General features: G+C 41.0%; 2 protein-coding genes across 5 annotated transcripts in view; one reads left to right on the top strand and one right to left on the bottom strand.

Annotated features, from left to right (window-relative positions):
* LOC108572995 (dual specificity protein phosphatase 10) overlaps nt 1-4,115 on the top strand; it is a 100,911-nt gene extending 96,796 nt beyond the window's left edge. The window contains exon 5 of the mRNA XM_017935342.1: nt 2,684-4,115. Coding sequence (XP_017790831.1) covers nt 2,684-2,997 — 314 coding nt within the window. The 3' untranslated portion in view covers nt 2,998-4,115. The remainder of the gene's footprint in view (nt 1-2,683) is intronic.
* Nucleotides 4,116-8,393: 4,278 nt separating this feature from the next.
* On the bottom strand, nt 8,394-11,604 carry LOC108572900 (PRKC apoptosis WT1 regulator protein-like). Of its 4 annotated transcripts, XM_017935231.1 has the most exons (10): nt 11,483-11,604; nt 11,204-11,312; nt 10,954-11,102; nt 10,748-10,877; nt 10,471-10,600; nt 9,858-9,950; nt 9,688-9,728; nt 9,545-9,589; nt 9,010-9,166; nt 8,394-8,954 (listed from the first exon to the last, which is right to left on the bottom strand). In XM_017935231.1, the coding sequence occupies exons 1-10, from the start codon at nt 11,520-11,522 to the stop codon at nt 8,760-8,762; spliced, it is 1,089 nt and encodes a 362-aa protein (XP_017790720.1). In that variant the 5' UTR covers nt 11,523-11,604; the 3' UTR covers nt 8,394-8,759. The 4 variants fall into 4 exon arrangements, with proteins under 4 accessions (XP_017790720.1, XP_017790721.1, XP_017790723.1 ...); XM_017935232.1 differs by lacking the exon at nt 9,545-9,589 and having other exon boundaries at nt 8,394-8,927; XM_017935234.1 differs by lacking the exon at nt 9,545-9,589 and having other exon boundaries at nt 8,394-8,927; nt 10,471-10,567.
* Nucleotides 11,605-15,233: the final 3,629 nt, after the last annotated feature.

The following is a 15,233-nucleotide window of genomic DNA, read 5'->3' as shown; positions in this document are numbered from 1 at the left end:
ATAAATTATTACTTGCCTTTATAATAATTCAAATATAAAATACTTTTGTTACTTAAAAATATGTCTGACGATATAGGTCAGTAGTTGGTGAACGTGTTGTTTAGTCGTTTTTAAGAGATTTTTCGGCAGTGTATTAAAGAAAAGAAAATTTTTGAATCTTTTAATTGAGGCGTAGCGCAGTAAAGAATAGGTAAAGGCGTGCGCAGTGAGTATATCGTAGTGGTGGGGGCTCGCTGCGCGGCGACCTTGAGCAGCCAATTGAATTCAGTCAGACTGTAGAATCTCCAGAGATCTGTACTCGTTTACTCTACACCGGGAATTGTCACGGAAATTGAACGATTGTTACTGTAGCATTCAAACGACGAAAATTATCCTATTTAAAACTCTCGTTCGTGTTGTGTATATTTAAGGAAAATTTCGTTTAGGCCTGATCGCGTGTAGAATTGCGCAGCGGAGTCGGCATAATTCGCCGGTTTCTTGGAACGTGATTCCTCTGACGTTAATTTTAACCATTCGGGGAACGGAGCGTTTTAGGGGAGAAAGCAAATAGACGAACGGAAGGCAACAAGTATGCCGGATTTCGCGGAACTCGGTATCATTTTCGGGATCGTGACAGGTGTCGTGGGTTTTCGTCATTGCGTACACACGCGCCTTCTGTTACCAAAATACACACGCTATCGTTCTCTCACCAATTCGATCTCTTCATTCTTCTCAATTTTCTTTAACAGTCTCTCAACCCTACCATTTCCTCTGTGAAACATTCTCCACGCTAATCTTCTCCCCCTTTAATGCTCCCCCCTTTTGGTCCGTCAGACTACTCTCATTTTTCTCCCTTTATCTACAACTCTCCCTTCTCGCAGTGTTGCGTTCCCCTCTCCCTTCTCCCAGCGATTTTCTCCCGCTTTCTCCGTCTCTGTTCGACCATTCGTCACTCGTGACTCATAGCAGATGTCAGCTCGCGAGTCTACACGTTGGAAACGTACGCCTAACTACACCGGCCTCACGTAGAGGAGTTTTAGGGGCCGATGCACCCCACGGTGTGTGTGTGTGTGTGTGCGCCTCGACCGACGTTTGCTTAAACTACTTCTATTACGCGACCCTCGATGCCTGGGCCAGATAAGATTGGTTCCGCTGCTTATCACCGTTTAGCATGCTGTATTAGCGATTAATCGACGCCATGGGGCACACCGTGTCGCAGGGGTGTTTCTCGGAACGGTACAACACTTGTCCCTCCCTATGATAACGTTTGCTGTGCAGTCGATTTACGAAATACTGTAGCAAAACAATAGGAAAACCATACGAAAATAGAAGAAAGCGAGACTGTGTAGGGTTAACCCTTTCGTGACTCTTGATTACTCGAATAAAATTTAATTTTAATTTAGTATCAATTAGGGACAAAATTTTAAAAAATTGCTCACGAACGGAACCTAATTTTTCTGGAGTATTCGGAAAAGCTCTCCCTCTCTGTTATTTATTAAAAGTGAAGTTGGAAGGCTTGGAGCCGCGATATTTATACGAAACTCGAGCTTCTAATCGACTTTTTCGCGTCGGACCATTCGGCCATGGCTGTTTCGAAACCCGTCAGGAATTCTTCCGCAAAAAGCGGCTTTCATGTGCGTGCGTGCGCACGTGCACTTGCAGCGGCTCTCATGTGCGTCGCATAGGATACGGGCGAGCGTCGTCGCCATGACTCATTGGCGATACGATAGCGTCCCCCGCGTTACGTAACCGAATCGCCTGTTTGGGTTACACGGCTGGTTTTGTTCGGCCGTTTACAGCGACGACGATCACCTCCGCGTCATCCTGCCGCGAGAGCGAGAGAGAGACTCGTAAATCGCCTCCTAGAAATCCCGGATGACGTAGACCAGGCGTCGATGAACCCTTCTCTCCTCTCTCGTTCGGACCCAGTTTCTCTCTTTTTCTCAGGCCTACGCGGCTCGAATTTCCTCGAGTGGAACGAGCAGAATCGGAACAGCGTATAGTCTCTCTCTCGGTTCGATCTATGGCGACCGACGCCTTCGCGGAATCGCTATTTTTACGAGCTTGTTTTGTACCCGTTGATTGACTTAGACGGAGGTATATCCTCTTTTTTTTTTTTTTGGTCACTGGATGAAGTGATTAAGTGGGAGGTGTATAGGATGTTGGAACCCTTTTCGCTACGAAGGTCGTGTGTTTATAGTCTGTGAGAGAAATATAGCCAGGTCGTAAGATCGAGAAGCGAGGTGAGAGAAATCTGAGATAAGGGCCTCGGTCAAGGCTGCATATTTAATTTTCAGTGAGTGTCGCTGTATCAATCAGTACCGCTATACGTTCTGTAAAAATGGTCACTCCGATATATAAAATTTGTTACGTTTATTTTTGCACCTCGTGGACCTTCCAAAAGACGTGATTTTCACTGTCGACACACTGTCGACGATGGCACATGGTGCAAGGTCGTTCTGTATCGACAACGCTTCGAAGGTGGTTAAGTGTAAAAACTCTATCGTTCACCACACAGTGAGCGCTTTTCGTCTGAAATTAGCGAAAGGGTCAAACTAGATTAAACTCAGGAAATAATTAATCACCTTTATTCAAAATGCCAATCTTTATACAGCTTCCCCCAGAAAATAACAAAATATAAAAATAAACGTTTCACCCCAAAGGAACGTGAGAAAAATAACGGTACTCTCTTCTTCCCTTACAGAGGAAGCCCGGAAGGCCGGAAGCAGCGTGCTGGTGCACTGTCAGGCGGGAGTGTCGCGCAGCGCGACGATCGCGATCGCGTACATAATGCGGCACAAAGGTCTGTCCATGGTGGACGCGTACAAGCTTGTGAAGAACGCGCGGCCGATCATCAGTCCGAACCTGAACTTCATGGGACAACTATTAGAGCTCGAACAAGGCTTGAGGGCGTCTGGCGGTGTTTCGTCCGCGCCCGAGGAACCTAAAGGCTGCCATCAGTGTCGCTGGTCTCATCAGCAGAACAGCGAAGAGGTGACTTCCGGTTGCAGCGTCTGAGTCAAGCGAAATCACCTAGACGCGGACCATCAACCCAGGGTTCCTCATCTTTTCCTCTTCTACGTACGCGCGACACCGCGGTGTTTGGTTGCGTTGTCTCCAGCGAAAAGAACAAAGAAAAACGGACCAGAAGAGACGAAAAGAAGAAAGAAACAAAAGAGAGATAAATAATCGCGAAGAAGCCAACGCGCGCGGCGTTTACGCGAGGCCGTCTCGAGGAACATGTCTCGCGTCCCTGGACATGGTCGAAGGACACACACAGACTAACACACTTTACACATATCCTATACACGTATATCCGTTGAGAAACGAATCGAACTCGCGTTTGTTGGTTCTTCCTATATTTCGCGAGAAAAAAGAAGATAAGTAATTAGCGAAGAACTTCTCGGATCTACAACTTTGCTTAACACGTGCCTTGGCGATCGGCCCCAGCAAAACGGGAAAAGGCTGATTTACAGAGAGACACTTTATTTCTATTACCGGATAACTTATTCAGTGAGGAGAGAGAGAGAGAGAGAGGATGTTGATGAAGAGCGAACGAGAGCGAGAGAAAGTGTGAGAGAGAACGCGTCGTTGACCTGTGGAAACGATGGAAGTTTGCTAACTGTTGCTGCGACTGCACACGACGAGGCGTCCTCCATTTTGGAACCTCGTGGGTCCAAACTGTACGATGGCGGGTCGAGCACGTGCACGACAGACACGCGTAAAACTCGAGACAGCATTTTGTTCTTCTCTGCCTTCGCCGTTCGTCGACGACGCGGTCTACCACCGCGTTACGAATTATTTATGTGTGCAAGGAAAGAGAGAGAGAGAGAGAGAGAGAGAGAGAGAGAGGAAAAAAGAAAATTGTAAAAGAGGGACGTTCACGCGGCGTTGGTTACGGAAGCTTCGTGCAATCGCGTCGGTTCGAGGAAAGAGAGAGGGTGGTGTACTTACGCGACAGTGTTCCGTAGTTCTATTGGTACAAAATATATGTGTATAATATAATACGTTTGTAAGAAGAGAACCGTGCATTCGTCGCACGGGGAGAAATCGTCAATTTTCTTCTTGTTCTTTTCTTTTTTTTTTTTTCTTCTCTTCGTTTTTCGTTTATATTTTTTCGCGTGTAGTAGTCGGTTGCGCAGAGAGTTTATGTATATTCGATTTTTAACGACGATACACACACTTGGTGTTCCACTTTCTTGGAAAGATCTACGCGTAATGATTTAGAAAGTCGATTTTATTATTCGTTTCTCCTATTCCCTTTGATTTTATAAGTATGTTTCTTCTTTTTTTTTTTTTTAACGTGTCAAAATGTGTCAAGGATTATTCGTTGTTTCGTTTTTTTTTTTAATTTGTTCTATCGGGTGCGTTCGATGAGAAAAATTATTATTGAAGAAACTTTTACGTGGAGAAATTGTGTGTTTGTTGTATTTAGGAACACTGTTCTCTGAAATGTTACGCACGAAGAAGAATCGATTCTCAGTATAATATTTGCACTCGAGGTGTTTATTAATCGCAGAGGTTTCTCGCCGTTCGGGAGACGCGCGCGTATAAATGGACAATTAATTGGAAAAGGAGAAAAAAAACACACACACATACTGTTGGGTGAATGTACGTCAATTGAGATCAATAATAACTATGTTTGCGTTTTTTGCCTTTTTGCCTATTTGTATCTCTGTATTCGTGAATATTACAATTATTCGATAGCGAAGTGGTTTATATTTGATAAAAATAATATATCTCGTTTAGCTGGAATTTTAGCATAACCACGAGAGCTCCGTAGCATTTAAGGATCTGGTTGAGGTCCAACCATCGTGATCTAGTCGTTTGTCGGGATGTAACTGATGATGATGATGATGCTGATATGTTAAGGTGCGAAAGTTTGAAAGAGCGAGAATGAGGGAGAGAGTTCAAATGTCCCCGCCAACTAAAACAATTAGATTAATGTAAGAAAAACGTCGTCGACAACTCGAGGGATAAAAAAGAAACAAACAGATTGTGCGATTTTTTAAAAACGCCAAAAACATCGATCCGTTGTAGTTCGTATTCGATGAATTTCACATTTTCGAGCGAGGTTGTCCGATGTAGAATGACCAAATCAATTATCGTTCGTCGATCTTGAAACGTCTGACAAAGAAACGTCGGATTCAAATGATATGTTCTGTTAGAAGAAGAGTGTTCGCCATTGGTTAATACGCGAGCAACAGGTCACGTGTTGCGCAATACGGATGCGCGAGCGATACCCTAACCTTGTCGCTGTTTATCTCAGGTTATTCTTTAGATACTTTAAATAGTCAGAAAATTCCGATAAAAAAAATTGACACGTCGAGACATTGTGTAACACGTGTGACCGTATGGCGTGAAAAACGTTGTTCTTTTAATTCGACGCGTAATGGAAAATTGTTCGACATCGATGTATGACGTCAGTCGCAAAGTGAAATCGGAGAATGGGAAATTTATCGATTAAGAACTTGATCTTTGTTAACTGTAGAAGTATTAACCGGCTAATGGAAAAGCGTTTTTTCCTCGCGTGGGCACGATTCGTTCAAAACGCGTGGATACATCTAGCTTATAGATTGCTTCTATCCTCCTGAAACCGCCGACGAGCGACGATTCTCGTTTCATTTTCGAGAATCAACACGAAGCAAACGAAATATATCGATGTAACGACAAAACGGGAATAAAAAGAAGAATCGTGCGCGTGAATTCTCGCTTCGATCGTCGAAAATACCTCGAGCAACGGCCTAAAACGGACGTTGAATAATCGTAAAAAGAATAAAAGAACCACAAGTAAACGTGTGCGAAATAATCGCGTACGACACGACAATCGCCGCTGTGTAAATCAAACCGAGCAGCTGTTCAAAAAAAAGAAAAAAAAAGAAACACTAAGGAAAAAAGTCGCTTAAACCGATATGCCTTTCTATGTTTGAAAGACTCAAACTGTTGACAATAAAAGCTCGACAAGAGAAAGAGAGACCTGTTGTGCGTGAAAAATGAAACAAGTATTGGTTCACGACATTATATATGTATAAAATATCTATGTATAGCATTACGAGGCAAGAGCAAGTTCCTTCACAGATTCTCTAATTCTCTCGAGGAAACGGTACATATCAAAGAGACGTCGCCTTCTTTTCTTTACTATATTTTTGTTTTCCGTTCTTCGTTTCATGTAGATCGCGAAGGGTGTCACGTTCGAAAGGGAACAGTCTCTGTTCGCATCTCCTATAAATAGTCTCGAGCGTGTCGTGACGCTTCGTGTTTTAGAAACTTGTAAAAAGTGTAGCGAATAGTGTTGTAAATAATCGCAGAGCGAAGACACAGGCGATCACGAAGAGACTCGCGCAAGAGAGAAGAGAGACCGATCGGCGCTTTGTATAAAAAGAAAAAGAAAGAAAAAAGAATATAGATAGACACACACAAAGGAGCTCTATTCGATGGAAAGAGAGAGAGAGAGAGAGCCACACGAGCGTAGTACCTGTTGCGTCGTGAGAATGTCGATGTGTATGTAGTGTTTACTGAATTGTGGAAGAACTTTAACAATAAAATGTATGTCGACCTGCGATAAAATAGTCGTCGTTGCCGTGTAGCGATAAAAGAAAGGGAAAACAAGCGGTGTTCGGTGTGACTTCGTGACGGGACTGGTAAAAGCAGAGCCTTTAAAATCGGTAAATCACCTGTGTTAAATGTCGCGTGCAATTCGATCGCACGAAAGATGGCCGATAAGATAAATACACGGGGGCCAGCCTAAATGCTACGAGCGCCGCGCGGTCTAATATGTTCCTATTCGGGACGCTGCTTTATCCAGTTCTGCTTTACAACTAACCTCTTACGAATCCCCATTTACGGTTATGATTTATCGTAGATTGATGTATTTCCTTTGTTGCTGATGTTTTTCTGCCATCGGTATGCACATGTTAAGGTTTCCGTACACACACACACACACACACACTTGTTGGGAATGGTTAAACAGACGCACCGAGCTAATTGTTTTTTTTTTTTTTTTTTTTTTTTTTTTTTTTTTTTTTTTTTTTTGCAGAAAACGTTGCCGTACGATCGGATAGCTTTTTCTTTTTTTTTTGTAAATGTACAGTTAAATGTGTAATAACGTAAAGTTAATGTGCATACGCGAGGACAACTATTGTATCATATCAAAAATTTAGTTATTTTATGAATAAAAGTATAAATCGCACGTTTTCACGGTCGATTCTTTTTTTCATCAATCGTGACTTTTTCGTTCGTCGTACTTTCCTCCTATCCCTCTGTCGAACTGTAATTCGACAGAGGTAACACATGTACACGGGTATCGCATAAATTTTAACATGTGCAAAAATAAATACTAAGAAAAAGAAACAGTTTTTTTGTAGCGGGCAGATGTTGTAACATAAAAAGTAAAAAGTATGATTATTAAGAAAATGTTTATTTAGACAGAAAATATCGAATTTCGAATATAATAAAGTTTCCAAATTCTCATAATGGAATATCGGTTAACCTTAGACCGAGCATTCTCTTTCTACAGCAATAATACGCTTTCGAGAAGAAATCTCGAAACGATCCGGCTTCCAAAGTAAATCCAAGATGGTCACGAAACGTGTAAACACGATTGAACGTAATAAAGCAATCGTCATGGTTCTTTGTCGCCTGATTATTTTTTTTTTTTTTTTTTTTCGTTACTCGACACGTTATCTTGACGGATAAAAATATAACGATTGTGCATACGGATGAAGTACGTAAATGCAAATTCAATCTGTGACTTTCTCTCGATACTGTTTCGCTCACATGCACAATGTAACTCGCATTCTCAGTCTCCTGCTTTCTAAACATTATATAGATACGTTTCGCTGTAAGTAGAGATTAGGTTGTAATAGTAATAGTAGCAATAGTTTAGGGGTTATGCTAAGCTTCGTACTTGCTCCTCTTCGTCTTCTTGTCAAAATGCATCACCCCTGTTCGCGTTATATTTCATTCTGTTCGTGACTTGGAAATGCGAAAAGGTCTATCGGTCCTTTGAATTAAATGCATAGGTAATCGATATGGAATTGCTTGCTTTGTGCTGTTCTATTTACACGGATCGCGTCTAATTTTCTTTAGGGTCGCAATTATACGCCGTTATACTAACATTACACAAATGTAGTTTACGCGATGAAGCAGATTTTTTATAGGTAAAAAACTTACAAGGATTAACTATGTTATCGGTAGATCGATAGGGGTATAAAACGAGACAACGAGACGATACAATTCGAGTTGCAACCAACAGTGTCTCCAATCTAACTAACAGTGACATAAATTGCAGCACCTCTTTTATTCCGTTACGTTGTCATATCGCGAAAAAGATATTTGCCCGAGCTAATCGTCTCAAGATTAGAGATATCTGACCTATGCGAACGCGCAAAATAATTGATTGTTTCTTTCTGCCTATACTGCACGAAAAATTCGCGTAAATGAGAAGCTCTACGGGTGAAGCGGTTCTAATTATTATAATGGCCTGTATTTACGTATACTCGTCGATCTATTACTTGTTGCAAAAAAACGTGATACACAGAAATCGAGAGCTTGTTAATTATACTACGTAACTTACCCTGATTCTGTTGCTGCGTAAATTATTCTTTCTCTTTAAAATCGTTTCGCTATTCTCTCGGCTATTATTAACAGGTAAATTCACAATTACTTACAAACTATCGGTATATGTACGTGTATATATAGCTTTTCGCAACTGCTGATCCATGATTTCTAATATTGATCCTGGGATCAATAGACCAGATTGCCCCCGCGAATAAGGAAAATTAATTACTCGCCAGAGCTGCCATAGCGCGAATTAACGCGGCGTTCTCTTCTCGAAGCTGTTCCCGTTCTAGAGCCATTTCATGCTGCTGCTGCAACAACTGGGCCTTAAGAATCATTATTGTGTGATCTCGATTATCCAGAAGAGCTAATAGCCTCCTGTTTTCTTCCTGTGAATGAAATAGTATAGATTGTACCTATTTGGTTTGCTGTTAGATGAAACATTTTAATTAAAAAAAAAAAGAAGAATACTTCATGCGGATTCTCTCCAGTTGGCGTAGGCAATCTCGGCGTACTAGCTGCGTTCACAGATGTTGGTGGCTCATGATTTCCATGATCCGATTGAGTGACACTGTCGGATTGATTCAGGGAATCGAATTCCTCGTCATCTGCCTCCAAATCGGAGTGGCTAAAATTAAATGGGTAATTTTGATATATTAGTGAATGCACGTTGTTATACCGGTTCAGACTGCCTATGATATTGTATTAGGCACGACCCTTAACATCGTAATGTTCAATGATTTCTATGTTACTTTTTATTCTTCTATATTTTCGTTCCAATTATTCTTTGCGCTTTAGTGGTAACATGAGATATGATAAGTTAGTAATGAGAATAGTGAGATACTAACGCAATTCTTATTGTTTCTATATCGTTATAAAAAGGTGTACAAAGGACTTACGGTACTCGTTACAATACGCAGGCTCGTATTTAAAAGAATCTACTAGCTCTACCGTACTTCGTACAGGTCGTGCCTAATTGTACATTGTCACGTACAGTAGCACTTACCAACTGTGCCTATTTATACATGACCTGTAGGAAGTACGGTAATGCCTAAAAAGCAGTAGCAGTTTATTACAAATAACTACAAAATTTCACTAAAGCACTATATATAGATTACTACCGTAATAAGATATCTCAGTGTTTTATACCTTTTGTTTCGCCTTTGTGTAAACATTTTTGCTGTCCGTTCCTGAAACATGCGTAGTTTGACATACATACATAGATCACTGTCACATACGTTTCAACTTTTTCACAGCGTTCGCGGTAGTATTTTATGGAATATGTATTTAAGAGAAAGGTAAAAATCACACGAACTTACTTCGATGAGTTCATGATCAAGGAACTCATTGTGATGTGTGTTGTGTTTAGTTTCAAGATCTTCCTCATCTTCTCCTGTACTACCTCCTGTACTCTGTAGAATTAAGTGGCTAACGAAATTACATTGCGGAGTAACAACGGGTTTGCACACAAAACTTTTACCAATATCCGTTAACACTCGCGGCGAAACGCGATTATCACGGAGCGCGTTTCTCTACGTGCAATACTACAAATGTTATACATTCCGTGTGTGTCTAACATATGATTCTCTAGAAAGATACATTCCCGCAAGACATTTTCGATACTGATCGAAAATACTAGAATATATATATATATATGCTGTCGAAAAAAAGAAACGAAGAATCCTTCAGAAAAGAACTGAAAGTATTCATCTCAAATTATCAATTAAAAAACATTGGTCAAGTATTTTCTGTAACGAATATAAGTAAAAAAATTGCTAAACTTATCATGCAGGATACAGAAATGGCTAAAAAGAAGTTTGTAATCAAAGAAGCACAGATGCAAGAGATAATCCTCGTTTTGGAATCCGGGAAACTGCCGCGAGGAGTCAATAAGATTTTGGGGCCTTAACGTGACTGGAAACAGTGACAAACCTCCGTCGATTGCAAATGTACTACTCCTGTACTTCGTCGCTTTTCTCGAAGTTTCCGTCGATCACGCTGCTGCTTTCCCTTGTTTATGTGCGTTGGCCTGTGCAAACAGGATACGACACTAAAGAAGACACTAGAACCAGATCCAGAACGTGTTAACAAGTCGCGCAAATTCTATATGCTGGATCTACTTCGTAGTACATTGAAGATACTTGCGTTCAACAAAAAAAACTCAACTCCGCGGATACCTTATTTAAACGTCGACGGATCGCTTACTTACCGGCCAGTCACCCGTTTGTCCTGTTTTCTCATTATCGGTTTGTTCTGCTGATTCTCATGATCAGGTGGAAGCACACTGTTTGAGCTTGTGTCGCATACACCTTGAGATTCTTCTGCGTTCTGTGCATTCTCTATAAATGAAACCAATTAAATATAACACTTTATATACCATTGTACAATGAAATAACAATGCAACAGCTGCATTACTTTGATAATTTATGGAAGAGGAATCTCCTGCCCTGGGTGGAACAACTCTTGCTCTGGCTGTTCTGATCCTAGACCTTCTGGAAGTCAGCTCAAAGTCATTGTCAAAATCCTCCTGGCTGACGGAGCTGGACGCCATGCCGGTTATATCGCTGCGAGAACGAAACGGCAAAATGAATTCCATTTTGAAAGAAAAGTAACGAGAAAATTATAAAATTGTGCGCAAAAAAAAAAATAAAAAATGGGCTCTTACAAAGAATACCTGGACATCTGAACAAAGGAGTAGGTGTTGGTGTGCGATACCTGTGTTGGACCAGCGCAAAACTTGGAGGCCAAAAAGCGAGTGCTTGATTGGGTTTTGTCTAAGGGAAAGTCACAAGGCATGAACCGCTTTTAACTACGATGCAAGTGCGTGCCCAATAAGATAACAATGTAGACAGAAAAGAAATGGCAATTCTTAAGGTATTAGTCACCTGTCGAGGTGAGTGGTCTTCACCTAGTTCCACTGCCAATGCCGTGACTCACTACCAACCTATGTGCGATTGACAGCTGTCAACCATTGAAGCATCCATAAACACGTATGACCTGTCCGATTACATAGTTCAAAGATAGATGAGTATATCGATCGTCCGTGTACCTTGGTTTAAGCGCAATTTACAATGCGTCATTTTGATATTACCAGGCCACTGTACGCAACAACATGAAAAGTCACTAGACACGAGCGCGTAAAAGTCTCTATAATGGCTATGGCGTTCAAGAATCTAGCGAGAATAGCATTCAGGGATAAAAATAAAAATAGTACATATGGTCCGGCAAGGCAAACTTGAGGCTTCTGACGTCATCGCCTGACCAAATAAACGGAAAACAGTCGGTCAGGCCATTCGCACTATTTTTCGGTTTGGTACTGTCGCCACTTGAGGAGAAGCCGCCTTGTAGGTAAATGGTTCAGACAAATGATTTCCAAGCAGCTGTCGATAATGTAGCACATTGATAAAAAACCGGAAATTAGAAATTACTTAATCGTCTTATAGCGCGTCCTTAACCATATTCCGATTCAGTTTATTTAATTTCTTAATGGAATATTATTTAAAGAATGAGTGTTTCGCAGAAGGAAATGGATGTGGTATGTAAGGGAGAAATAAATAGACTATAAAATGCTGTAACACAATGCTGGTATATTGTAACCTTCTGTAAACTACACTTTGCACAGTTTTCTTGCAATAAATCATTAATTTTTTGATAAATAATTGTATTTCTTCATTTTTCCTGATATTGAAGCCTTTCCTTCATTCCTGTGGTAGCCTGCAACCCTCCATTATTAATTTAACCAAATCTAAATTGTAATTTAACAAAAAACACTAATTATTCGAAACTTTAATAAATCGTTAACTGGTATTCTTTTCGAATGCACATTGTGGCAAACGGGTTATCGAGTTTGCAACATTGTTGCCGCGAATCGTTCCCGAAAATTGCACATTGTTGCAAAACGCATTACCTGGTTTGCAACTTTGTTGTCGCGAAAATTGCACATTGTTGCACGACGCGCCGCTTTGCAACTTTGTGCTTTTGCGGGGAGCGGGTCCCGGCACCAAAGCTGCAAGCGCGATACTCTCTTTTACAACTTTGTTGCCGAGAGTCTCTCCCGAAAATTGCACATTGTTGCACGACGCGCCGCTTTGCAACTTTGTGCTTTTGCGGGGAGCGGGTCCCGGCACCAAAGCTGCAAGCGCGATACTCTCTTTTACAACTTTGTTGCCGAGAGTCTCTCCCGAAAATTGCACATTGTTGCACGACGCGCCGCTTTGCAACTTTGTGCTTTTGCGGGGAGCGGGTCCCGGCACCAAAGCTGCAAGCGCGATACTCTCTTTTACAACTTTGTTGCCGAGAGTCTCTCCCGAAAATTGCACATTGTTGCACGACGCGCCGCTTTGCAACTTTGTGCTTTTGCGGGGAGCGGGTCCCGGCACCAAAGCTGCAAGCGCGATACTCTCTTTTACAACTTTGTTGCCGAGAGTCTCTCCCGAAAATTGCACATTGTTGCACGACGCGCCGCTTTGCAACTTTGTGCTTTTGCGGGGAGCGGGTCCCGGCACCAAAGCTGCAAGCGCGATACTCTCTTTTACAACTTTGTTGCCGAGAGTCTCTCCCGAAAATTGCACATTGTTGCACGACGCGCCGCTTTGCAACTTTGTGCTTTTGCGGGGAGCGGGTCCCGGCACCAAAGCTGCAAGCGCGATACTCTCTTTTACAACTTTGTTGCCGAGAGTCTCTCCCGAAAATTGCACATTGTTGCAAAACGCGTTATCCGGATCATTTCATAATGAATTTCATTAAAAATATAAAAAAAATAAAAAGACAAGATTTTAGAAATGACATCAAACTTTATCTCGCAGAAAAAAAACAAGTTACGAAAGAACAAGTGAGGGGCATGGTAAAACAGAGATCTTAGTAGGTGTATGTCGTTTATTTATTTAATCGATCTGATCGCAGATATAGTTTCTTCATTCATTATACTTCATCTTCCATAAGTTAATTACAAGTATTCATCGTCGTCTATAATCTAAAAGGGTATAGGGGGTAAAGTTATAGGTAATTTTTTTTTTTGTTCACAGTATTGACTCTATTACATACGCTAATCAGATGGCTAAAGTGTTCGTATCTACAAATATATCTTATATTTGTTTTTTTTCTCTATATACATATACATATATACACATATATATAGAATCCGTATATGTGCATATCTATATATACATATATTTCGTAACGCATATCCTCGCAATTTCTCTTCTAATAATCTCTCATTCTTTCCCCTTTTTTTTGTCGTTTGCTCGTCAACAGGTAACGGTTAAGCTTCCGCTTCTTGTACGGGAGGACATCGATTCTCTCTCTTACGCTTCAGTGTTTTTTTTCTTCATTTTTTTTTTTTTGGTTTTCCTTTTCTTAATGTTTCTTTCCTTCGGCTCTTGTAACTCGAACTCTAAAGGTGTGTATATGTATGTGTATACGCTTTTTATCTGGGTATGTATGTATGTATGTATGTATGCATTATGTGTGAGGAGAAAAACTATAAGTGGTGTCGCCACGAGCGAGGGTAGATCTCGATCTTTTTTTTTTATTTGTAGAGGGCTAGACTCGGTGTTTTTCTTTTTTTTTTTTTTTTTTTTTTTTTTTTTTTTTTTTTTAGTTTGTTTTGTTTTGTTTAAACGAGATATTAAGGTTTAAAAGTACATACGTATGTATATAAGTATCTGACGCTTGATTTGACACATATGATTGAGGTCTCGAGCAAGTTTCTCTGCTGCTTAGCTCGCATCTCACAGCCTAGAGGTGATTTAAACCAGACGCGGGGCCCGTTCACAACGGACCGCATCGCTACAAACGACACATGATAAATCCCCGACAAATGCCAAGCTCGCAGGTGTATACATATTTCTATATATATTTGTTTTCCTTTTTTCCAGCTCCACTACCTTTTTACTTTTGTCCATTCTCTTCTCTTACGCTTACGTAACGTGTATATGTCCATATGGTCAATTGTGCATTTTCAAGTAATTATACGACATAGTAAAATATTAAAGCGGCAGCAGAATACACTGCAATACTGTTTGACCTATGAAAAAGATGTTTCTCTTCTTTCTTCTTGTTTGCTTCTTTGAACCCTTTCAATCGCCATTTTTCCTTTGTCTACCGCGTTTCTTCATTTCCTCCTCTTCCCCCACCTTAAAGTCTATCTATTTATGTACAACACGTTTAGCATTTTTTTATCTGGAACAACTTTTTCTCTCTCTTTCACCTATTATATTTCTCTCTTCTCGCCACCGTTCTCCATTTGTATTATTCTCCTTTAAGCCTCCGCTCTCGTCTCCTACCGATAAACTTTTCTCATAGTCAACATGTCTCGTATAAACTATGCAGTGCCGATGCCTATCAGATAGGCAAGTACACATAAAATATATGGTAATCGACAAGTGAGTAACGCATTAAAATTAGAAAGTACATGTCGCAACATCGTGGACGATAGATAGAGACAGAGGAAGCATCTCGCGAACCCTGGCGTTTTTTTCTTCGTAATCTGACCTCAGGATCGTCTGTCTCGTTTCCCCCACCCCCCCTCCACCTTTCCTTCGTCGCCGTTCTAAAAACATTCGAGCCAAGAAACGTGTATCATTCATCTCAGACGTTTTCATCTTCTCGAGCGTTTCTCTCTCTCTCTCCTCGCTCTTTTTCAACGCGTGCTGGCGATGAGGTAGATAAAGAGACGTCGCGACAGCTTTCGTTCA

The sequence above is a fragment of the Habropoda laboriosa genome, unplaced genomic scaffold, assembly GCF_001263275.1.
Source record: "Habropoda laboriosa isolate 0110345459 unplaced genomic scaffold, ASM126327v1 scaffold102, whole genome shotgun sequence".
NCBI lineage: Eukaryota > Metazoa > Arthropoda > Insecta > Hymenoptera > Apidae > Habropoda > Habropoda laboriosa.
This window is presented reverse-complemented; position numbering and strand designations above follow the sequence as displayed.

Coding starts and splice junctions, on each gene's coding strand:
- LOC108572900 (XM_017935231.1), bottom strand. CDS start 11,522: ATGGATGCTTCAATGGTTGACAGCTGTCAATCGCACATAG. Junction 11,103..11,203: donor CAGATGTCCAGGTATTCTTT/GTAAGAGCCCAT, acceptor TCGTTCTCGCAG/CGATATAACCGGCATGGCGT. Junction 10,601..10,747: donor GACAAACGGGTGACTGGCCG/GTAAGTAAGCGA, acceptor ATCTGGTTCTAG/TGTCTTCTTTAGTGTCGTAT.